Source organism: Argiope bruennichi, chromosome 4 (genome assembly GCF_947563725.1).
Source record: "Argiope bruennichi chromosome 4, qqArgBrue1.1, whole genome shotgun sequence".
Lineage (NCBI taxonomy): Eukaryota > Metazoa > Arthropoda > Arachnida > Araneae > Araneidae > Argiope > Argiope bruennichi.
In genome coordinates, this window is record NC_079154.1 from 56,817,425 (window position 1) to 56,844,377 (window position 26,953).

The 26,953-nt window shown below is 28.7% G+C and overlaps 1 protein-coding gene across 1 annotated transcript; it reads left to right on the forward strand.

The window, feature by feature from the left end:
* Positions 1 to 24,970, forward strand: LOC129967036 (flotillin-2-like). The gene is made up of 9 exons (XM_056081674.1): positions 1 to 374; positions 5,346 to 5,427; positions 6,098 to 6,312; positions 10,048 to 10,280; positions 11,128 to 11,247; positions 11,339 to 11,553; positions 12,594 to 12,777; positions 19,178 to 19,324; positions 21,143 to 24,970. Exons 1-9 carry the CDS (start codon positions 326 to 328, stop codon positions 21,170 to 21,172), a joined length of 1,275 nt encoding a protein of 424 aa, XP_055937649.1. The 5' UTR covers positions 1 to 325; the 3' UTR covers positions 21,173 to 24,970.
* Positions 24,971 to 26,953: the final 1,983 nt, after the last annotated feature.

The window sequence follows — 26,953 nt, forward strand, 5'->3', positions numbered from 1 at the left end:
TGTTTGGGAGGATCGGAGAGGTGTCTTCATATTTCGAAATTTCATTTAAGTGAATTAGATGCGGTTTCTCTTTCATTTGCAATAATTTCTGTACTTTCTATATACGTTATGTTGCAATTACTCTAAGTCGAGTTCTCTGATTTGAACCTCTTTGCTTTAGATTCTCTCCTGGTCGAATCGGAACTGAAATTCGAAGACATCAGCAGATTTTTAAAGCCCCGATTTTATTTTTTTTATATCTCATATTCCTTGTATATCTTATCTGCATATTCTTTTTACATAAATATTAATAAAGCCTTATCGAAGTGCCTTTTCCCTTTTTAAAATGGGCAATATCTATACAGTTGGACCAAATGAAGCACTTGTTGTGTCAGGTAAGTTAAAAGTTTTCTTAACATATTTTAACATTCTCTTCAATTTTCTCAATTAATGTTGCTTGATGTATTTTGAATCTAATGCTCTTACTTTGAAATGTAATGTAGTTTTCCTGCATTTCATTATGTGTAATATAATAATATAAACAACATTTTAAAATAATAATTTACAAATTTTGTTTATGAAAATGTATGTATGGAAATGCATTTGTTTATATACAAGCAATGATAGATCTTCAAAGTTGTGCAGACAACAAACGTGAATATGCTAGAAATTTTTTCTTTTTTTAGGAATACAGTTGTAAAAATAGTTGTTGGTTTTGTACATTAAATGTTGATTAATTTTCTTAGAAAAAAATTATTTATACACATATTTTTTTGCTGAATGTCTAAGAATGGAAAAAAAGTGGTATTTTTGGCATTATATTTATTTATTACAAGAAGTAATTATATTTACAAAAGTATTTAGAAAATGTACATTTACAGTTCGTCAATCAAGAAGCATTTTGCTTTTATATCAAAATTTATTTTCTATCACATTTGGACTACTTAATTTCTGTTATGATTGAGTTCCTGATTGCTTGACAAGAAGTAATATTGCATAGGTGTATGGAAATACTACCTTAACTGTATTTTTCTATCTGTTGCTCTTGTTCACAGTTTAATTCTCTTGTTCTGTGTGCATTAAATATACTCCTAAACTTTTATTTTTATACATTACTATTCATTATTTATATTTTATTTTTGTTATGTCTGCATTTTTTTTTATTGAAGTTATATTGTATAATCTTTAAAATTTTAATGATTATTTTTTTAGAATTCATATTATTAAAATGTTATTTGAAACAGATTTGAGCTATTATTTTTTTCTTACATATGTTTAAGGTGTACGTACACACTTGAAGATTTTTTTTTTTTTTTAAATTTTAACTTTAAAAATCCAGTTTTTTTCACAGTAGGTTATTAATATATGATTAAACTCATTTCAGTGAGAAAAAACCATATTACACTAATTATTAATTAATTAATTAAATAATATTTAATGAGCTAATTAGCCTATTTTTTGAAACATGATATCTTAAATTCTAATTTGTACAGACACACAATTCTAGTTGGAAATTATGCCTAATATTAGTCTTCATGTTGTCTGCCTCAAACAAGTTATAAAAATGTATAGTTTTTTTTAAACAATTTTTTCATCAACGATGAGTAGAAAAGGCGAGATTTTTTCTGTAATTTTAACTTTTAAACAGCTATTAAAAATTTATTTCTATAAATATAACTTTGATTGAGGCACAAAACATCTGCTATTTCATACAGATTATTTTGATATATAAATAACTGTATTTGTTTAATTTCTTGTTGAGTTATGATTGTTTGAATGAAGTAACTTAGTGGGAAAATATCATTCTTCATAAAATGAGTTTTAAAAACACCGTGACTAGAGTTTTTAATGAAAGCACCTCAAGAAAAATAATCATAACTCGAGAAATATTTCGAATATTGACAACATCTTGGTATCGATTGAAAGCTAAAGGATCAGAGAACATTATTAAGCAATAAAAAAGATTCGATATTTTGAACGATTTTCGAAGCTTCAAGTGAGTAAATACACTTTAAATATTTTTGCATATCTGTTTTATTAGTAATATATATGTTTATCTATTGGTAATATTTATGCTTGATTTCTGTGGTGAGCTTAACTGATGATAGTTGTATTTTATCAGGATTTTTTATAAAAATAAAATCTATAAAAATTTATGTATTAGAAATCATCTAATATACCTAATGCAATAAAATGTTATTTGCAATTTTCATTACTTCATTAAAAGAATCATTCATAGATGGGTAAAAATTTGCACTGCTGACATTCATTTCCACTTTTATTCTTGGCTATTTACCTTACAAGTTTGATGTTATAATTCACTTTCCTTTACTATCGCATATGTCTTTTATTATCCTGAGCAGCACCATTAGTAGAAAACAGAAAGATTCAGTTCTTCCATAACCCTCTGAATATTAATTCAGTTCAACCAGTTCCATTAACTTTTGCATTGATTGATATGTTTTGGGCCAGTCTTTTGCAAATGAGTGCTGCAGGTTATAAGTGAGTCATCATTAAAAGTGACTTAGGAGTAGAAATGTCTACTATTCATATTTGAAATATTTAAAGGGTTTTGCTTGGTTAGCTTCAAATAACAGCAGAAAGAAACAGTTGAATTTTATGTTCTGTTTTCTGAAATCATTTTAAAATTTTTTATTAAATTTTTCATTCACATGAATGGGATAAATATTAAAGTTTAAGTTTATGATAAGTAAATTTAAATTTTTGTAAAATTTATTTACTAAAAGGGATTTATGGAAAATTTCATAATTAAGACAAGTATTACTAATTGATATTCATGTTTATTGTAAATTAGATTTGGAATGACAATGAAAATGCTCTATGCCGGAGAATTTTTTTTTACTATAATTTTTTTTTTTCTTTTACTTGATTAAGGATTTAGCATTATTAAAATTTTTTTATAAAAAGCATCTGGTAAGATTTTGTATAATTTTATTAATTATTAAAAATCAATTAAAATTGTATGAATTGTATAGTTTTGCACAATTTAAAATTTTTTTAATTTAATTACTATTTAAAAAAATCAACATAATTAAATATTAGTTTCATACTTGAGAGTTTGAAATAAGAATATATGTATGTATATATAATTTCAAGATTCCTATAATAAACTTCAAAATTAGTAAAAAATAATTAAAATGAAATGCTTTTTGTTTTTAACACATTTATAAAAGTTTATGTACCTTTAAAATGTGATTTTATTAATTTATTTTCTCTCTAAATGTCCTCATATTCTTTCAGAAATGACTTGTAAAATGCAAAAAATTAAATTTGAATTTTGAGGGCTAAACAATTATATTAATTGTGCATATTATATTAGTTGTATAATTTAATTTAAGAAAAGGGATGTAATTAAAATTCTTGAACACAGTATTTTAGACACCAATAATTTAAAGATTTTCGGAACATTTTCGGGATTTGAAAAATATAAAATTTTTGGAAATATTCATTAAAATATTAATGATTTGACTAAGCAACCTCAAGAATCAATATTAGAGAAAAGATTAATAATCTTAATCAATTTTGTCAGCTAAATAGGAAATCCTATTTGCATTTGATTTAAATATATTATCTTAAGCATATTAAAATATATACAGTACACTCCCGATTATCCGCGGAATTGGGTGGCGCGGCCGCCGCGGATAACAAAAATCGCGGGTAATCCGAAAAAAGTTAAAAACGGGTATAGCAAAAAAGGAAGCAGTCATTCCAACTTTGAAACATCGTTTTATGTACAATAAAACATAAAATAAACAGCAGGAAATGTTTAACTAACGCTTAATATTTTAGTATATCACTCAAAACTAACCTAAAATGCATTTTGTTAATGAGAACAGAAAAGTGCTTTGTACTTACGAGAGGCGTCAAGGATACACAGAAAAATTAATACATATGTACTGTTTTAATACTGTAATATATTATGTAATTACAAAAGCATAACTGTAAAACCACACCTTTTTGAAAAAATCAGTCAAAAAAAAAAAAAAAAACTTTGTGCGGCAGGCGCGGATAATCAGCACCGCGGATAATCGGGAGTCTACTGTACCTAGAAATTCATTGTAATATCAGCAAATTTAGCACAGTAGATTTCCAACTAACTGAATAATATTTAAATTACTTTATTTTGCACTTTTTTTAATGAATAAGAAAAAAATTTTGGACAATCAGATATTAAAAAAAGGCATTAGTTAAAATTCCAAAAATTGAAAAAAAAAAAAAAAAAAAACTTTGCTAAAATAAACAATTTTGTAATATAATTTAATCAATTCTCATTCAGTTATTATAAGTTAAAAGCATCCATTGTATTCCATACCTATTATACACAACATTTACTTACAGCGCTTCCAGTTTTAAAGAAATTTCTTTTCATATAAAGGAATGTAAATGTTCAAAATTCTATTTTATTTACTTACAAAAATTTGAATATTCCTCAAATAACCAGATTTTACTATTAACTATTATTATTGTTACTATGCTTAAGAAAAACACCTGTGTCTCAGAAAATAATTTTCTATTTGTAAAAGTTGCGATCAGCAGATATTTATAAATTCTCAGAGAAGATAAAATGTTACAATAGTCTGTTCAAGAGTAATTTGTTTTGTAAGGATATGTAATATTGCATGGGAATTGTTTTAGGAATTATTCTGTTACAATAGGAAGAATTTTGAACTTTAAAAAGGCCTTTTTCTTAAGAATATTCCTTCTTTGTTCATTAATATGCATTATTTTTGCAACTCAAAGTAGGATGATATTTATTAAAGCTTAACCAAGAATTGTATCAGTCAGTTAGTAACTATTGTGGCTTTCTTCCACCCATTCTGAGGATAAATGTGGTGAGAGGATGTCCATTTTACTGAATTATTTGCCAACAAACTTCCATGTACAACTGTACTTGGTTTCATTTGCCTTCAGGAGCTTTAAGGATAATGTTGCTTCTAATGTCTGTTTTGTGAGATATGTATATGTTTGTTTCACATTTGCTCGTAATGCTGTCCATTGATTATTGATATACAACAATATAATGCAACTTGTTTAGAAATATAATTAATTAGAAATCGGGAATTTTTATAATATACATGATGGATTATTCATGCATTAAAAGCAGTAGATAATTTACATATTAGTAATAAATGAAATTAACAAATATAATTCCCAATAGTGTTACTTTCAGTTCCATTAATTTGTTCTTTTGGAAATAAGTTTTCCAAATACATAGATTACAATTCTTTCATTAAATATTTTTTCTTTTTAAAATTTTACATTTGCATTAGATAAATAGTTAATATCTATTAATTCTATATAACAAGTTATATATTTACTAATTATCTGTATAATATTTCATCTAGGTGGTTGTTGTGGTTCTGCAGACAAGCGAACTGTAGTTGGTGGTTGGGTTTGGGCCTGGTGGTTAGTTACAGATGTTCAAAGGTAATTTTTTAATCTGAAATATTTTCAGTTTGTTATCTTTTTTTTCCCCCTTCTTTTTTTAAAGGTTACAAGATTTACTCTGTTGTTTTGTTAAATTTATTCAAATTGGATGATGAATAATATTACCGCATCTCTGTAATAATAATTATTAAAAATTAAAAGTTATTTAGTTGTAATTTATTTTTAACTATTTATCTTTACTTATAATGTTTGTTCATTTGGGAATTGTAAAATGTAACTCCTTGTCATTTAATTAATTCAATCATAATTTTCTACTAAACAGAATATGACATGGTTATAATCATGAACCAGACCTTCTTCATGTATGTCCAAAGATTAAATTTTGGAAGTTTTTTTTATTTAAATGTCTTCTTCAAGAGTAGTGTCACAAACCAGATAAATTTAGCTTTTTTTTTTCAAATATTTGCAGAATAACATTTATTTCTAGTTAGGTGAATTGTTATAGGATATCAGCATTATATAACTCTTGGAACATTTTGGTGTTTGATATTGGTATTAAACTAAGTATATTTCAAGCTAAAAGGTACATCAAAGATTTAAAGTATATTTAAAAATATTATATGCTTACAAATTTTTCCTTTTTAATTTATTTATGTTTTATATCTGAATTTTGTATCTTATGTTTTGCACCATGTTTCAATTATTTTAGGTTATCATTAGAAGTGATGACTTTGACACCTAAATGTGAGCATGTTGAAACAGCTCAAGGTGTGCCCTTGACAGTTACAGGAGTGGCTCAGTGTAAAGTCATGACTGAGAAAGAATTCTTATCCACTGCTGCAGAACAGTTTCTTGGAAAGAAAACATCGCACATTGAATCAGTGATTCTGCAGACATTAGAAGGTCATCTTCGAGCTATTTTAGGTTAGTTTATTTTATATTTGTGTGTTAAATATTTAAACATTTTTTTTATATCTAAAAAAAATTCAATATCTCTAATATAAAACAGAATTTTGATTACTTATTTTAAAAGTTTGAATTAGAACTCTTCATTTTTTTTTCATTAAAAAAATATAATATCAAAAAATATAAGGAATAATAAAATATCAACAGATATTCTTAATCACATTAAATAAAATAAATAAAAACTTATAAACATGTGTTATAGGATTTGAAGTACATATGTTTATATATGTATAAGTATGCATGTGTATATACAAATTTATATAAAGTAAAATTTTCATTACTTCTTCATTACTTTTCTTTTGCAAAATAAATTCAAAAAGGAAATTTCAACTGTCTGATGTTTATTTATTTATTAACCTTCAGTGACAAGCTGGTTCATATTAATTACATGAATTTTGTTTTATCTTAACATATAAAAGTTTAGAATAGTTTTATATTCATTAACTTTTTCTGGCACTGGTCATTAAATTTTTGAAATATAATGAAGAAACGCAATCCATAGGATATTAGCACTACAATGTTTAGTAGGCTGTATACACGTGGATTTTACAGTCAAATTTTTTTAAAAACTTGCCTCCTTTCGCAAGGGTGGTGTCGTCCAATGAGGGTACCGTTCGTTTAGAGCAATCTCTGTATAAGAAAATCTTTCAAAATGATTTCGTCACTTCCTTATGACAACAGCAGTAATTATGAATATCTTAGGTTAATAGACAATTTTATTCATGTTCTAGGTAATTTGAGATATCTTGAGTATTAAATTAACAAAATTTTATTTATTATTTTTAAACTAAATCTTATAAATAATTAAAGATAAGAATTTGTAATTATAATTACAAATTCTGTTTTAATTCAACCATATCTAAAAATTATCCAACTAAAATGCTAAAAATATCAAATAAAAAAATAACTTATTATTGGGCATGAAAGCACATGGATGTCTTTTTGTATAACACATAATTGAAAATTATTTTTTTTGCACATTTTTTTTTATACTGCTCAGCGAATATTTTTGAGACGGACAATTGATGGGTATATATTTAACACTTTTTTAAAAAATCTTTCGCGGACAATGTTTACATGCTGGACACGATAATAATAAGTATGAAAAAAGGGTTAAATAAAGTATGGTTATATAAAACTAAATATTTACAGAAAAAGAAAGCAAACAATAAAGAAGAACATGATGCTGAAACATAAGTAACAGTCTACAAGAAGAGGCAAATCTTAAATATGAAATGTTTTCTTTCTTCAAACATGATTTCCCCCCCCCCCCTCCAAATCCAAAGATAAAAAAACACACCCTCCCCTCCCCTTTGAACTCAGTATCAGCATCACATCCTTCTCTGCAAAATATTAAATTACACCTTTCACACAAAGCGAGACGGCAGCACAGAGTAGAGGTGAACGAAGAAACAAGCGTCTTAGATGGGTGGTGACCTTAACCCTTTCAGGGATGGTGGTTACAAAAAGACAGCTATTTTAAAATTTTCTAAAAAAAAAAAAAACTATCGGTTTTAAAATCACAAAAATTGTTGGAAAAATAATATTTAGTCTCCTTTTAGAATAATAGATGGCAGCACAAGCATATATAACATTAATTTTATGTTAAAAATACCTCAGTTTGGAAATTATTTTGACTTCTTAAGAAATGAAGTTTTACCAAAATCAATTGCCTATTTTCTTACAATATTAACGAGGTTTTGAATCGTAATTTTGTTTAATCTTCAAATTAATTTAAGAACGAATCAAATTAGCTGATTCACAGGTGTCCTCATTTGAGGACACCGTCCATCTAGGACATCTGTTTCTTCGTTCGCCTCTCTTCTGCAACGCAGCCTCCCTTCATGTGAAAGGTGTTATTTGATATTTTGGAAAGAAGGATGTGATGCTATTCTGTGTACAAGGGGGAGTTTTACTTATTTGGATTCGGGAAAAAGAAAACCATGTTTGAAGCCAGAAGACTTTTCACACTTAAGATTTGTCTTTTTTTCTGGACTGTTACATATGTTTCACTATCATGTTCTGCTTTATTTTTTACTATCTTTTCCTGTAAATATTTAGTTTTATATAGCCATAATTTTTTATTTAATCTTTTGTTCATAATTATTATTTCTGCATTCAACGTGTAAAAATTGTACAGCAAAAGATTAAAAAAAAATTGTTCAACATATGCATATCAAGTGCACCTCCTTGAAAATATTTGCAGCGCAGTATCAAAAAAATTTGCACAAAACGCGAGCAATGTGCAAAAAAATAATTTTTTATAATGTGTCAGACGAAAAGAAACTTCCACTTGCTTTCATGTCAAATAATAGGTTATTTTTGATTTTCTTTTTTGATATTTTTTCTTGAATTAATAAAATTAACATTTAATTAATACAGTTTAATTGTAAAAATTTATTTTTAGAATTTCAGTTGGATAATTTTTATTCTTAGTGGAATTAAGTGATAATTTGTTATTATAATTTATATTAAATTGCAATAGTTTTTATTTTTTAATTACTTATATTTATAAGATTTAATTTAGAATTTTTGTAGTAAATATATTGTTATATTTTGTATGTTTAATACTTTAAATGTTTCAAATTACCTAAAGCGTGAATTAAAGAATTTATGCAATTATTTCAGAAGATTTTCTTACACAGAGATTACTCTATACGGGCAGTGTCCATGTCAGAGGACACCACCACCTGCAAAAGGAAGCAAGTTTAAAAAAAAAAAATTGATTGCAAAATCCATGTGTATGCAACCTATTAATCACATTGATTGTGTTTTTTCATTATATTTCAAAATTTTTAATGGCCTGCGCTGGACAGGGTTAAATGAGAACACTTGCGAATCAGCCAATTTAGTTCATTCTTAAACTAATTTGAAAATTAAACAAAATGATTATTTAAAACTTCTGGATATTGTAGGAAAATGGTGGATTGATTTTGTTCTTAAAAGGTAAAAATAAATTTTCAAATTTGAGGCAAAAAATCGGAGTATTTTTAAAAATTATTGCTATGAAAGAAACGAAAATTGCTTATGCTGCCATCTATTCTTCTAAAAGGAAACTAAATGCTATTTTCCCAACAATTTTTAAATTTTAAAGGAAATAGTTTTATAGAATTTTTTTTTAAAAATTGATGTTTTTTTCTGCGACCACCACCCCTGAAAATGTTAATAGAGCAAAAACATGCACTCAGAGATTTGATAAAACAGTGAAATTGACCTGATTTTCTTTACAACATTAATAAGTATTGTAACAAACTATGCTTTAAAATTTTTTTTACAAATAATACGAAATCAGGAAGATTACTTGCATTATAACAATTTATATGATTAAATGGATAATTTTTGAAATTTATAGTAGTGTAAAAATTATTTTTGTATGGCAATATTTTCCAAAGTTATCATTAAAATCTTTAAAATGGTAATTAATACTTGATTAATTAAATTTCAAAACTATCTTGTCAACCAGCTCTGTTTCATCTTTCAAAATATGATTATGCCAAATTTGGTTATTCAAAGACAAATGCAGACTCTCATTTTTATTATTAGTAGAGGTAGTTTTAAAGTAATCTGTTCTGCAAAGCTGGTTAAATATTTTTGTTTCTTTTCAAATGTTCAAGATCTTATTATAATCCAATTATATTTCCATTTCTTTTATTTTTGGAGGATGTAATTAAGTAACAAAAAATATTTGTTTAGGTACTCTTACTGTAGAAGAAGTATACAGAGACAGAGATCAATTTGCTTCATTGGTAAGAGAGGTTGCTGCTCCAGATGTCGGCCGTATGGGGATCGAAATCTTAAGTTTCACAATCAAGGATGTTTTTGACCAAGTAGAATACCTAGCATCTCTTGGGAAAGCCAGAACTGCTGCTGTCAAAAGAGATGCTGATGTAGGAGTTGCACAAGCTGAAAGGGATGCTGGTATTAGAGTAAGTTTTATTTCTTTAATTTTTAAATTTATTAGTATTAAGTTTGTGAATTTGTTGAAACTCAAAATTTAATTTTTTTAAAAATTAATCTTTTAAAGTAAATAGTAGATAATTTTTGTAAAAAAAAAAAAAAAAAAAAAAAAAAAAACTTTATAAACTATTGTAAATTATACATTTCCAAGCAGAAAGGTGGAGAAACCTAAAATATTATTTTGAAACAACTTTTACATGTGGGTGTTCCATTAAATATATATTAGAATCCTTATGAGTTAGAATTTTTATTTCTTCCTGAAATTTATGTAAATAACTTGATTATATTCTAATTAGACAAATTGCTGCTATATAAAAAACTGGTGCATGTATATTTATTTTCATTTATTACTACATTCTTTTTAAAATGAGATTTAACTAAAGAAGAAAAATGGATATTTGCAGCGGGAAGTATTGATGGACTTAAAATTCAGTTCTTGCATTCTCATCTCTAATATTCTCGAATTCCTGCCTACCTACTACCTTCATTCCAACTGGCTTCCTCGGACTTAAGCAGGCATATCTGTTGTCAGAACTGAAACAAGAACGGGCTGTCAGTCATCAGAAGGAGTATCCATCAATATTTTTTACGAAGTGCATGGTTAGAGCAAATTATGGTCCTCTGGTGAAGCTTATTTCTACATATGCACATAAAAAATTAACATTAAGAATTATGACTGGATTTCACCAGTGCTTTATAAACTTTACCATTAATTGATTTGCTGTGTGTATTGCTTTTTATGAAATCCTTGCATTTTATTCATATGAATTTCATTTTGTGAATTCAAAAAACTTACACTGCTGATTTATTTTATAGGAAGCTGAATGTGAAAAATCAGCCATGGATGTGAAATATGCTGCAAATACCAAAGTTGAAGATTCCCACCGCATGTTCCAACTTCAGAAGTCCAATTTTGATGCTGAAGTGAACACCAAGGTGATTCTTATCCTCATTATTTCCCCACTCTTGTAATGTTAATAAAAGTGAAAGCCAGAATTGAATTCTTAACATGATTGCATTATTTTAGAAAGCGGAATCACAGTTGGCATATGAATTACAAGCAGCTAAAATGAAGCAGAAGATACGTAGTGAAGAGATAGAAATTGAAGTTGTTGAAAGAAGAAAACAGATAGCCATTCAAGAAAAAGAAATTCTCCGCAAGGAGAAAGAGCTGAGTGCTACTGTTCGTTTACCTGCTGAAGCAGAAGCATTCAGGGTTGAAATGATTGCCCAAGGAAAAAGGTAAGATGTCTCTTATACTCCCTGTATAATTTAAATTAATCATTTTATAATGTGTTTTGAATATTTTTCTGTAATAGAATTCTGCACATTTTCTTTTAATCACACTGTTCTGGAAGTTTTGATTTTCTGTAGCTTGTTGATTATAAATAGACTGTCTCCAATGAAATTCCTTTTAATGTGTTTTTGTAAGGATTTCTGCATTTTACAATTATAGGAAAATATCTTTATGTAATCTTTTTTTGTATCTCTAGTTATAGATATAATAATGAATAATAACTGCTATATCCGATGTATCATTGAAGATTTCTGTAGTGATAATGTATAATTAGTTACTCATAATTAAATTGCTTTAGTTCCATTTTATATCTATATCTGAGGCTATGAGATTCTTACGACAATTTGTTTATATGTTATAGATTTGAAAGGGAGGGGATATATCATCAAGATTGTATATTGTGCCCAATTATGAATAGGATGGCTTGTATTGGTATACGGAAATTTGATGCATATGATTCTAGTTCAGGTCTCCATGTATTAACAGTTTATAATAAAAAATTACAATGTGCAGTCCAACCTATGTCTTCCACATAATTTTACGTTGATGTGATACTTAATAAGAGATAGACTTGGCAATCTGGAACTAATTTTGTATGATTAAACAAATCAATGAAATTTCATTTTCCATAAATATTAAATCTATTTGATGAAAAATCTTATTTTATTATTTTCATTTCATTATTGACATTATTATAACCAAAGTTTCATACATCATAATTTTGATGATTAAATAAATTTCATTTATAAATGAAATGTATTGGAATGTAATTTAATTAAGATGAAAAGAAATTTTAAAATAAACTTTTTTTATCTGTTTGAATTATTTATTTTGATAACTAATTATAGCTCTAAAGTGGTTGTAAGTGTGCAATTCTTCAAAAAAAAATTTTGTTTTGCCATTAATATTTAACTTAAATAAAATGTTATAAAAGATTTTAAATAACAAATTTTTATTGTTATATATATTAATTTTTTTCTGTCAGGACACAGACAATGGATGTTGCTAGAGCTGATGCAGAAAGAATAAAAATGCTTGGAGCAGCAGAGGCCTATGCCATTGAAGCTGTTGGAAAGGCTGAAGCAGAACAAATGAGAATGAAAGCGGCTGCTTATAAACAGTATGGTGATGCAGCTGTCATGAGTTTGGTTTTGGATTCACTGCCTAAAGTATGTATTTTAGAAACGTTTTAATCTAAGTTGAAGATTAAAATATGAATACAGTTTTATATTTTACATTTTCTGATATTTGTATAATGTATATTATTTATAAGATATTGCATTTAATGTTTATGTATCGTGATTGCATTCTACTGAATATAACTGCTGTCAGTAATGATGTAATCTTTTTTTTTTTTAACTTTTTTAATTTTGATACTATATGATGTCAGATAAGAAGGCACAGTCTGGGAACTTATACATCTAAGGCAAAGTACTTCAACCAGGAGGCTCAATCTGCAAATTTAATATATTTATGATGAATAATTAAGTAGAACAGCATTTTTGTTACATGCCTTTTGATGCACTATGCATGTAAGCATTTGAATTCAACTTCAGCAATATGCTTAGAGCGAGTTCTTTCTAAAAAATAAATGGTATGAATTTTTATTATACAAGAGAACTGAAAGAAAATCTTTTATAATTTCCAGTTAAAATGTAGTTACATTTTATGAGATTGTTTTTGTGTTCGTTTCAAACTTACAGTGAAAGCTGTTCCCAACCAATTGAAATTGATCTTGTTATGGCTTTACTATCAAATTTGTTGAATTAGGAAAAGGTATTCAAGTTAAAGAAGAAATTAGCCTGTACTTAGGCTTACAACAAGTAATTACAGTTGTGTAAAATTTATTCAAATAATTACCATTTTGGAAAATTTAAATATTTCTGAAGAATTCTGCTGAAAATAAATTCTGTTATGAATGATTTGCAAAGTTTTATTCTTAAATAATCTCTGTGTGAAATTTTTGATTTTTGGTCCTAAAAAATTTTTATATCTTAAGCAAACTAATAATTACATTTTTGATTTTGTTATAAATTAGCCTAAGATGTTTATAATATTTATTAAAATGATTGTAGGCCATTCAAAAATGTCATCTTATAAAATAAACTTCTTGTATTTTCAGTGAAATATATATTTTAAATTTTTGAAATACATTTATGGTCAGATGTTAAGTGCTTTTTCTAAGTAATTAAAAGGTAAAACATTTTCTTACAAAAATTTAATAAAGGCAACTAATAAAATCATAAAAATTTCAAGAATTATGTAAGTAATTAGAGAAATTGACTTCTTATTGCATATCATTTGTTCTTCAAATGAAATGAAACAATTTCATGATTAATGTTATTTGTCTATATTAAGTCAAAATATCTGATGAAAAATATATCAAAACTATAAACCTTTTAATGAGGTAAACATTTTCAAAATTTGTAAGTGAGAAATTGCTTCTTTTGTAGAAATTATTCTGATACATTTATTTGTATTCTATATTCAATAATTTTTTTGTTAAACATCTTGCATCATGGTCAGAAAGTATCGCACGCTGCGATTTTCTTTAATTAATGAAAGTTTTCTATTTGATTTGCCCATTTTTCTTATTATTTTATTTATTATTTCAATACTTTGAATGATTTAATGTGTTTGTAATGTTTGTTTAAATAGGTTATAACTCCCCCCCCCATTCATTGCTGTAATGGTTAGTAAGAATATGTAATGCCAATTTGTTTTGTTTCAGCTTTTAATTTTTTTCTTCTTCTGTGTTCATTATGCCGCATTGAAAAGAGGCAGTCGACTCTCCATGGCCGAATGGTCATGGCACTGATCTCATAATCCAGAGATTATAAGTTCGAATCCCGCTAGAGACAATGTGATTCACAATTTGTGTAAATATTTAATTTCTTGATTTTATGTTTCCCTTTATTTCATGTTCCAGTAGATTCTGGACATTTCTTTAGTTTACCAGACAAGTGTTCTGGACTTTTCTTACTGTCTCCAGAAAAGTATTCTGGAACTTTCCCTGCTAGTATAAAAGCAGACGATTTGTCAGTCACTGTGATCTCAGTTCAGTGTTGAGTTAATAAATTGGTTTAGCTCGACTTCTTGTGTGCGTCATTGCGTTCCACACTACGGTATCTACGTGACATTCTTTGGTGGAGAATGCCCGTGGAGCCGGAAATTAAACCGGTCATTCTGGCACCAGCACAGCCCCAATATAGGAATCCATCTGTATTTAAAGGAGACGTGGGACAGGACCCAAACAAATAGCTTAAAGAATATGACAGAGTGTCAAAATTCAACAAATGGGATGATATGACTTGTCTCGCAAATGTGTTCTTCTTCCTGGACGGCACAGCGAAACAATGGTTCGAAAATAATGAAGATAAGTTGACTTCCTGGGATGTTTTCAAATCAATGTTAAAAGAGGCATTTGGAGAAACACAGCACTATGTAAAGAAGGCAGAAGATGAGCTAAAGAATAGAGCTCAAAAATCTGGCAAAAGCACGCAGTCGTACATCCAAAGCGTGTTGGGGTTATGCCATCAAGTAAAACCAGATATGTCAAAAGAGAAAGTGTCTCATCTGATGAAAGGAGTCGCCGAAAATGTTTACCAGGCACTATTGACGAAAGAAATAACCACTACAGAGGACTTTATTAAATGGCGTAGAAAGATCGTAGAGATGCAGCAAAAGAGGATCCGGGGTAGGAAATTTGAAAAGCTCCCAAATGTGGTACAAATGGCTGCAATTGACCAACAACTGGATCTGGTATCACTAGTACATCAAATAGTGCGTGAGGAGGTCCAGCGCCTCATATCTCCAGTAGTCGATCCCGAACTTCAAGACAAAGGTATTGAAGCCATTGTTCGAGAGGAAGTGGAAAATACTTTGGCTCCTTTGTCATAGACAATACCAGAGTAGATAAAGTTCAAGCCAAGACGCCAACCTACCTATGCGCGCTGTTACCAGACGATCTACGCTCGTATCACAGCAACTACAGAGGAAGACAGATGTCTGGCGCACCCTTGATAGAAGACCCGTCTGTTTCCATTGTGGCCGCCCTGGCCATGTAGATCGATACTGCCGAGATCGCAAAGCTATTTTTGAGGCATATCGGGCTAATAGAAGAGATTTCAGTCGTCCGCCGTCGAATGAGGGACGTTATGTCGACGAATACAGCCGACCAGCAGCCCGAAGTTTGTCGCCCAGCCCATCACAAGGACGATCGCCGACACGCCGCTGTAGATCTCCGTCGCCATATAGAAGATCCAGTCAATCTCCTATCCGGAGAAATGAGGAAAACTAGGCAGTGCGACCTTTCTTGGGGGCGAAGCCGCTAGTGACAAAAATCCTCCGATTGCCGCAAAGATGTCCGGAAACAACATTGAAGTAATCGTCGACAATGAACCAGTACCTACCCTTGTAGACTCCGGAGTCTCATTTTCTGTTATCTCGGAGAAGTATCGTCGCCTACTGAAGAAAGTTATGTTTCCAACAACTAGCAATGTTCTTCTAAAAGTCGCCGATGGAAATTACGTGAGACCAGTGGGAAAATGCACGCTTCGTCTCGAAATCAATGGCCGACCTCAAGCTTTTGAATTTATGGTTTTGCCGCAATGCAGTCACGATATTATCCTTAGTTGGGACTTTTTGGGCGCTTCTCAAGCTGTTATAGATTGTGGCCGTTCGGAGCTCTTGTTTCAAGACGTTATTCGAGAATCCCAAACTCCAGACTTCAGCTGTTTATTCACGTTGGAAGACTATACAGTACCTGCTTTTTCTATCAGAAAGATCACCGTCTTAAGCCGTTAGAACCTTCGAGCTATCGACGTAATAGTAGAAGGAGATAAGATGCTCCTTTTGAACAACAAAGTTGCTATTCTATCTACTATAGTTACACTTCTTAATGGCAAAGCCGAACTATGGGTTGCCAACGGAAAAGGGGAACCTCAGATCATCCCTAAAGACATGTGCATCGGATATGCCGAACCCTTAAGCAAAGACTGCGTAAATACCATAGACGAAGGATCGCCTTATTCCACGACCACTTCAAAGGCAAAGTTGGGTGTCATAGACTATACCACGATGATAGCTCCGGATTTGAGGATCAACCAAAAAGAAAAAGTTTCATCTACTCCAGAAGCTTCCAGAAATTTTTGAACAAGAAAAGACGTTCAAGAAAGGAAGTCAACTCAATGTTAAACACCGAATAAATACAGGCGACCTCTTACCTATCAGTTAGAGAGCTTACAGAGTGTCCCCATCTGAACACCGTATTATCAGTGAGGAGGTAACCAAAAGGTTAGAAAGAGACATCATTCAACCATCAGAAAGTCCGTGGTCATCTCCAGTCGTCTTGGTGAGGAAAAAAGATGGAAGCTGGCGTTTTTGTGTTGATTATCGCCGACTCAACAAAATTACCAAGAAAGACTTGTATCCACTGCCGCATATTGACGACACCTTGGATTGCCTGAAGGGGGCAAAATATTTTTCGTCTATGGATCTCTACTCCGGTTACTGGCAAATAGAAGTTGATGAAGCCGATCGTGAGAAAACAGCCTTTATAACACCTGAGGGATTATGCGAGTTTAAAGTGATGCCATTTGGCTTATACAACGCTCCTGCAACTTTCGAAAGGATGATGGATAATCTTCTGTGACATTTAAAATGGACAATCTGCCTTTGCTATTTAGATGACATTGTGGTGTTCTCAGAAACATTCGATGAACATCTTCAGAGGTTGAATACCGTCCTTCAGTGTATACAGAACGCAGGCCTTATCCTTAATCCAAAAAAAATGTCGCTTTGGAGCAAAAGAGATAAAGATCTTGGGACATCTAGTATCCAGTGATGGCGTACGACCGGATCCAGAAAAAGTACAGGCCATGAGTGAATTTCCCGTATCTAGAAATATCCATGACATCAGGAGCTTTCTGAGACTTTGCTCTTACGATCGCCGATTTATAAAGGACTTTTGCCATAAAGCCGAACCTCTACAGTTGTTACTGAAAGGGGACACAAAATTCTGTTGGGGACCTGAACAAATGGAAGCTTTTAATAACTTAAAGAAAGATCTTACCTCCGATCCTGTCTTAGGCCTTTATGACGAAAATGCACCAACGGAACTTCACACCGACGCGAGTGGATACGAAATCGGCGCAGTATTAGTCCAAATCCAAGATGGGAAGGAAAAGGTAATAGTTCGGATGGTGGCATACGAACCAGGGGATTTGGTGTGGATTTTTATTCCAGTTCGTAAAAAAGCGCTTTCCGAGAAGCTCCTCAAGAGATACGTCGGCCCTTATCAAGTCTTGAGGCAGTTGTCCGACGTCACCTATAAAGTAGCCGATTTCGATCCTAATTCTAGAAGGCGGAAACCGAAGGAAGTTGCCCACGTCTTACGCCTTATGCTATACGATGACCCAGAAGAACAAGACGACCAACATTCTTATGAAAGTATGGAGGTTACGGAAAGAGACATTTTTCAAGAGACTACCCCCGTGAAGACGCGACGACTTATCCTGGCCCTGTGACTCGATCAAGAACTACATACACAAAATTAAATGTCATAACATCGAGACGCTGTTCTTCTAAGGAGGGAGCAATGCCACTTTGAAAAGAGGCAGTCGACTCTCCATGGCCGAATGGTCATGGCACTGATGTCATAATCCAGAGATTGTAAGTTCGAATCCCACTAGAGACATTGCAATTCACAGTCTGTGTAAATATTTAATTCCGTGATTTTATGTTTCCCTTTATTTTCATGTTCCCTTTTAGGTTTCCCTTTATTTCAGAAGATTCTGGACATTTCTTTAGTTTACCAGACAAGTATTCTGGACTTTTCTTACTGTCTCCAGAAAAGTATTCTGGAACTTTCCCTGCTAGTATAAAAGCAAAAGATTTATTAGTTACTGTGTTCTCAGTTCAGTGTTGAGTTAATAAATTGGTTTAGCTCTACTTCTTGTGTGTGTCATTGTGTTCCACACTACAGTATCTACGTGACAATATATTTTTATGGAATTTGATGGGGAAAATTTTTTGCTTCTGAATTTTAGGAAAATCTAGTGTTTCCAAGTCAATGAAATTATTTGTTTCAATGAATATAAAAATATGAAACATTGGATATGCTATAAATGTTTTAAAATATTGATTTTTGAAGATGCCGTTTTATAAAAATATAGCAGTTGAGATAAAATTTTTACTTAAACTAAGCTAGTCTTCTTAATTTAATTTTTTAGAAACTCATTGAAGAAAATGCCATTATTTTTAAGTCTACGATGTGTCAGGTTGCATCAGTTGATATTACAGATTCTAAATTCTTTTTACTGAATATATGTGTAAATTGATTGAATGAATTAATTTATAAACAGACATTTTAAATTAAAAATTGATATAAATTTATTTTTTATTTTAATGATGTTATTTTGAATACATGTTTCTTTCTTTAAAAATCATTCATGTTTGCTTTTTTTAAAAAAAATATCAGCCAAATTTCATATCTTTATATCTGTGGTTCCTAAAGCTTATTTTATATTGCTTTATCTTCAGTTACTAAATATCTACTTTATTTTATAGATTGCTGCTGAAATAGCTGCTCCTCTTGCAAAGACTGATGAAATAGTTTTGTTGGGTGGTGATGATAGAGTTACTGGTGAAGTAGCAAGATTAGCTAGTCAATTGCCACCTGCTGTTCAGGCACTTACAGGAGTTGACTTGACAAAGGTACAAGCACACATAAAATTTTGTTTTATCTTTTGAAACATTTTTATTGAAGTAGCTACAGTATATTTAAAATAAATTTTTAAAGCATATTTTATGAAAAAATTAAAATGGAATGAACAGTATTTCATTACTCAAAATGAAATTTAGTTTTTAAAAGAGAAAAATAAGGATCAATACAAAGAATAGAATATAATGTTTTTTAAAAGATGTTTTGTAATTGAAGGCTTTTTTTTAAGATAATTGATTTTCTTTTATCTGTGTTATGTTTGAGAAATTGGTAATTATGTAGCTGGAGAGTGTTTTTAGTAACTAAATTATATTTATCAAAGATGTAATTGAAATTCATTATTGTATTTCGTATAACTTTGGAGACCCGAGTTATAGAGATGAGAAGCTTTCAATGTTATGGTTGATTCTTGTCATCCTGCAGGGGTGTTTGTGCTCCGGGGAAACCCCGGAATTCCGGGGATTTTGAACTTTGATACCCGGAAATTCCGGGGATCGTCGTTCAAAAGGAAGTAGGAATAATAATGAATTATTTATTTTGATCTGGGTAATTTTGTTTGCTTTGAAAGCAGAAAACGCAAGGTCAGTGTGCGTGGTGAAAACTTTTCCTTTCTTTCTCCAAAGGCAGTGATAATGCGTGAAAAGGGTGAAAAAACTTCTTTTTTGTTCTTTCCTTATTGCGAGTTATGATTCATTCCCCCGGTTCTCGGACATTCTCTTCTGGATTCTTTTCGGCAAGTAGGCGCGGCAGAAAAAAAAAGGGTGAGACTTCGTTCGACCAGATGTGCGATCACGTGATTTGGGTTCAAAGGTCTTAATTTTGCAAAATTAATGGTTATTAATTTTGCAAAAAAAGTAATTCATTGAACTTTTATAATTAGGTCATTCAATACTTCATAATTGTAATTTTTCATTTCTCCCCCCCCCCCTCCCCCCCTTCACGAAACTCCAAAATGTCGGTAGTAAATCCGTAAAAGTTTCAGGGGATTTTTTGGGGTCCCACAAACACCCCTGATCCTGGTAAGCATACTATTCGCAAGGGTTTGAGCCAACCCCTGATGATGATGATGATGATATGTTCTCTTGCAAAAGTGGCTGTATCATGCAAGATCCTTAGAACTTGGCTGTAATTTCCATTTTAATGCTGTATCACGGCATCAAGATCATTCATCACACTCTGCTTGCTTTTAGGTGGGAGGTGAAAGGAGTGCATTTTTTTGGTTATATTTAATGCAAAATTAATGCAATTTTTTTTTTTAGTTTCATTGTTTAATACATTATACAATGCTATTAAACATTTTGGACCTCAATAGCTTTTACTGATTAACCTGTGAAGAAAAAAAAATTTTTTTTAATGCTCTTGCAATTAGTAATATGCACGAGGATGTAAAAATGTGTTTTTATTAAAGTAATTTAATGAATAATTCCCGATCTGTTAAATAATATTTTTCTAAGCATGATAGTTCAATTTTTAATATATTGATATAGGTTAATTTATTATCTGTTGTGACTGGAAATGCTAAAAAATGGCATCACTGAAATTTTTTTAAATTTCTGTTTAGTTTAAAATATTGAGTTGCAATATTATGTTTGGAGAATTTTTTTCCATTTTCTTAATTATTTTAAATTGATTTTTGCTTTGCCAAGAAACTGAAACTAAAATAATAATAATAATTTTGCTTACATTAATTTCTTTTTCCATTATCATGTCATAAAATTGATTCGTTGTATAGAATGGTCAAATATAACTCTTTAAATTGAAACTGCAGAATTTTATGAAATGAATTTGAAAATTTTTTATTACCTTTATAGGTTGTCAACAAAGTGATTTCATCCAAGTAATTGGATTCAGAGAAAATCTTCTTTATGCACCTGAAGTGTACTGAAACTATTTGATCAAGAAGCTATATTTTATTTTTGCCTCTATTTTTCTGTACATAAATGTGCTAATTATTTGTAAGCTCTCATTGATTTTTGCTTCATCTTCAAGCATGATTATGAAATTTTATATATGCATTTGTACATATTTTTACTGATACACAAAATACATTAACATCTGCAAAAAAATAGATTCACTTATTTCAAATGCACAAGTCTTTTTTCTTCACTTTTTGTAAGCAGCTTTTATCTGTAGTTGTTCTATTGTGTGATCATTTCACATGTATAGTGCAGAAGCAAATTGAATTATATAATGTCATCTGTGGCTTGTCCATGTATGTGCCACAGTTTGCAATTCATCAGTTGTGATAAAAAAATTTCCATTGTTTTAGTTATCTGCAACACATGCAAAATTTTTTCTCTGGAAGCCATAAATCAAAATATTTTTCAGATTTGAAAAATAGTGTATGGTTAATATTGTGTTCTTATTTTCTTATTATTTTTTTTTTGTTTTGTTTAAATATTTTTATTAATTTTGTTACACATGTTTTCTAATACATTTTTGTAGAAAGTTCAGGAAGAATCAGTTTGCTGCTGTCAGCAGATAATTGATTTTTTTTTCCCCTCCAACTTTTATTGTCAGTTGTTGATTAAATTAATGGACATTCGTGGTAAATTTGTGCAGCTGTTGATTTTAATTTTGACTGATATTTAATCTTTTTTAATGTCTCAAGACATTTTATTGGGGTTCATAATTATTTACTATATTATTTATCCTCTTTTATATTTATGTCAAGCAAAATTTGTGTAGAATTTATATTTTAACAAATTGTATTTTTTTATTTTTTTTAATGTCTTTCCCCCTCTTAATATTAAATTTAAAAAGACAAATAAGCATTAGCTGTGATGTATTGTAATTTGACCTGAATTATCTGAACTTTTTTATGGGTATTATTACATCTTTTGTAATGTCTCATTTTTCCTTATTTTCTGAGTGTTTGCTACTATCAGTTTAAATACTTAATTACAAATATTTATGTGTGAGGATAAATTCTTTTTAATGATGGTGATAATTCAAGCCATTTATGCATTCACAATTATTTCAACATCTTTTTTTTCTTCTAGTTTACCTTTTTGTTTACTTCACTGTTTCTAATTTCTGTTTTGGCTAATATGGCTTTTTATTCCAATTTTTTTCCCACATAGAGTCATTGTACAATTTTATAATTATTGTTCCATACTGCTCAGCTAAATTTTTAATTACTTAGTAAATATGACCAAATTTCCTTCTCAGAAATATAAAAATAAAATAACTTTAATATTTTTAAGATGATTTTATTAAATTTAGTGAGATATAAATATTTAATTTTAATATATGTTTATTTCTCATTGTCTTGAATGCATTTTGTTATGCAGTAACATGAAAAATAATTGTTCATAATTAATGAAAGAAAAGCATTGCCCAATTTATTACATGTGATGTATTTTTAACAAGGATTTTTATATAATTATGTATGAGGTGCTAGTTCATTCTGAAATTTTTATTATTGATTTAAAATATATTTACATTTTTCAACTTGTTTTATTTATCCCCCACCCTTACTTAAATTTTTTTATATTGATAAAAAAAATGGAGATTTAATAAATTGCATGTCATTACAGAAATTGATTGCAGATTATTTACTTTTTACCTCTTTTTTTAGTCTTGTCTTATTGATTTTTGTTTTGTTATTTGATTATATTTGTGTTTATTTTAAATGTACAAACATTGTTGAGTGCCATTTGCAGATATTTATATTTTTTAAAATATATTTTAGTTGTTTATTTTATATTTTGTTGTTTTGGGGCATTTTTATTTTATTCATTTCATATGACAGTATTATGCATACCAAAGTTCCTCCATAAAATATTTTATTATATTTAATAAGGTAATTGCATAAATGTACATATTTGATGGTACTTATTCTTTATTTGCTTATCACTTATGCAAAAGTGATTTAAAAACATTAAAAAAAAATGTCAATATTAAGAATTTCTGCTGGAATATATACATATAATATATATATGACTTCATGAATTAACCAATTACTATAAAATGCATTCACTTTGTTTGCAGATTGGGCATTGGATTTTTTTTTAATAATCTCCAATTCAAGTTAATTTCTTTGAGTATAAATGCTTGTCTTTCAATAACATTTGTTTTAAGCATTGCCTTAGTCGATCAGAATAAAGTTTATATACGTTTCTTATCAAATATTGATTGAAAAAGGGAATATGTGTAAAATATTTAAACTCCAAGAATGCAATGCATTAAATATATTTACACTTATTACTAGAATCATTTTTCTTGAACAATATGTGATTTTATATCTGAGCCAATTATAATGTACAAAAAAAGTAAAATATAGTTTGTTTTTTTTCCTTTAAATCTGTTATTTTTGTTTAATAATGTTTATAAATCTTAGTACATTGTTTCATGTTTAATATTGATATACATTTCAAATACATGTTTTACTTGCTTGTTGAGGCAACTTGTTATAAAAACAATAAATCTTAAGATGTCCTAAAAGAACATTTTAATATTTCTTATAAATTATAAATAAAAAACTAATCATCATTCCTTAATAGGATTATCTGAACTTTTCAGAAAAAGTATTTGTATGTTCAGAATTAATTGTGAGAACCCAATACATTTTCAAACATTTGTATTTTTTCCCCCTTCAGTTTTAGAAAAGTTATTGCAAAAAAATGTTAAAGAGTGGCAAAATTTTAGCATATTGGCCACTTATATAAATTAGTAAAGTTTGTCCAAGATTTCGGGTTCTTCCATTTAATCATCAAATTTTATTTTTTTCTTGACAAGGAAAGGTATCATTTAAATAGAACTAGTTTTTGAAGAAATTTAGAAAAGAAAATCGACATTGTATATTGTTAAAAAATTATTTTATATTTTCTCTGCTGATATGTTTACTGCCAACTAACAAATTGTGAAAAAAGTTTGCTGATGGTGCTTTGTGTTTGTTAATTGAATCTCTTCTCTTGTATGTAGTATAGATTTAGTAAAGTATTGTATTTTTATTTAATGCTGTGCTGACAATCATCACATGTTACTTAAATATGTTATACTTTTATTTTTCATGTGATGTTGCTTGTAATAGATAAATTATGGACATATATTTTCTAGTCAATTTAAAGTGGTATTTTCACAATATTTTCATGCACTTCTCTTCTTGTTGAAATTTATTCAAAAGATTAAAATGATTTTTTTCTCCTTATCAAACTACCGTTTTCAAATTATTAAGTTTTTAATATCAGTTTCTATTGCATTTTAAAAAGATTATTGGTTGTTTTTTTATATATCGGTTGCAATGAAAATAATATTTCTAATTAACTTTATAATGTTTTTTTCATTTAATTTTATTTTCTCCAATTCATTAATGCGTTCCTTGTTTGTTTTTTATTTACTAAAATTTTTTTTTCACATAGTTTAGAATTTGTATATACATTTTTTTTCTACTCATCGGAACTAAAATGAAATATCATTTTAATATTGGCTTAAGATTTTATAACTTTATTTTTAAAAAAATTGATAACTTTGCTTGCTTTATGAAATAGCATCTCATTTACCAATTGCATGCCCAAAGAATATTATACAAATTTTACCAGTTTCATGTACAGTGCCTTGCAAGCTTTTTATATGTGTGTAATTCTGAAATGCATCAATAAATACTTGCTTTGTGAAGTAAAGAAGCCAAATTGCTTTTTCATTTTTTTTTATTTGTGTACACAAAATTTCAAATCAAAAGCACATAATACAACACATATTCACTCATTTGAATACAACAAAAACTGAAATGCACAAAAATCGAAGATCATTGGGCATATTTTTTTTCACAAAATAATAGTACTAAAATATAATAGTACTAAAATATGATTACACAGAGAGAAAAATTTTCTTCCATGCTTATCATTCAAATGATATTGTTAGTTATCTAAGATGTTTTTTGAAATCCAATATTAAATAAAACATTTTAAAACTATGCAATGCTCTAAAGATAATAAAAAAAATCCTTCAAAATACCTTATTTACATGAATTTTTCTACTCAAATGTTTAAACTATTCTCTGTATTTTAAACAGTAAATAAAAAGGAAAACCTACAATACTGAATATTAAGTACTCTGTAGTTGCTAAAGTTATTGCAAAACAGACGTTTAATTCAGTTATTGAAAATATTTTGAAATTTTCTTAAATGTATGGGCTTTTTTTTTCTTTTTCCAGTTAATAAAATTAAGAGATTATCAAAGATGTTTATGCATGTATTTCTAGCATTAAATTTTTGATAACCTTGTTAAGATGTTTTAAATATGTACATGTAAATGAAATATTTGTATATATGACACTTAAAATCTTGGAATAAGGACACACACAGAGTTTCCCACATAAAAATGCCATTTACTGTACATTACATTATGGTAATGTATTGTTAATGTTGTAAAAATGAATTTTTTTTATCGCCTGTTGTGAACTTTTATGTCATAACAACACTTGAATTTCTCATCTTAGTAAAATATTTGGTTTTTTTTCATATCAAATTTACTCTTCAAAAATCTGTGTTTTTAGATGATTATTGATTTTATTATAATTATTACTGTTATAATGTTATGCTATTAACTTTTTGTTATAATCCTATGGATAAAAAAGTAATAATAATTTAAATAGACATACAATGTCTTAATTAATTTGAATCACTGAAACGAAGTAAACTTACTTTATATATATATATATATATATATATATATATATTAGGCTAGAAAAATGTCGAGAATTTTCAATTCACAGACTTGGTTGATTTCTATAAGTAATACATTAACTTCAATGAAATTGTCAAATGATATGCAGTCTTTTAAATCAAATCAGTAACATAAAACGTAATTGCCACATGATTCCACAACAGGACAAATATCATAACAGCTCAGATAGTTACTGAATAATGATCTACAAAATAAGTAAAAAAACTAGCAATGAATACATAATGCTTTTTCTGCACGAAACAACAATATATAAATAAACAGCAGAATAAGCAACAGAACCAGCTTTGCATTGTTTTTATTTTTTATGCTGTCAATTTTTCTTTCAAAATTCTGCATGTGATTTTCTCTTCTAAATCATTTTGGAAAACCACATTTGTGATATTTGAAGACTACTTGATCGTTGATTCCATTACTGAAATTTAGCAAATGATATGTCACCATTTTCCTATTTAATACAATGATTTCTTAATATTCACCAAAGGAAAAAGTATTTTAAATCTGATACAAATCTCTGTTTTAAGTAATAAATTAATGTAATGAATTCTAGCACTGATAATTAATTACCTCCATCAACAGATTATTTCAGCAATTATGTAAATACTAATTTTGTTGTATAAAATATGTTTTAATATCCCATTTATTAATATCTTTGCTATACATTTTTGCACAAATAAAAATTTCCTATGCATATGACATAATTCATTATCAGAATATTCAGCATTCAATTTGTATTTTCTACCTAATATAGAATTGCAAACACAGAAGATTTAAATAACAATCTGATATACTTCTGCTTTTAATAACGCTTTGCAAAAATTATTGTACTGAATCACATGTTTTTAAAATTTGAAAAGCTACCGCAACCTGATAAACTGGCGACATATAAAATGCTTAGTTTCTATACTAAGTTAATTTTCGATTGTTTTGCTCAT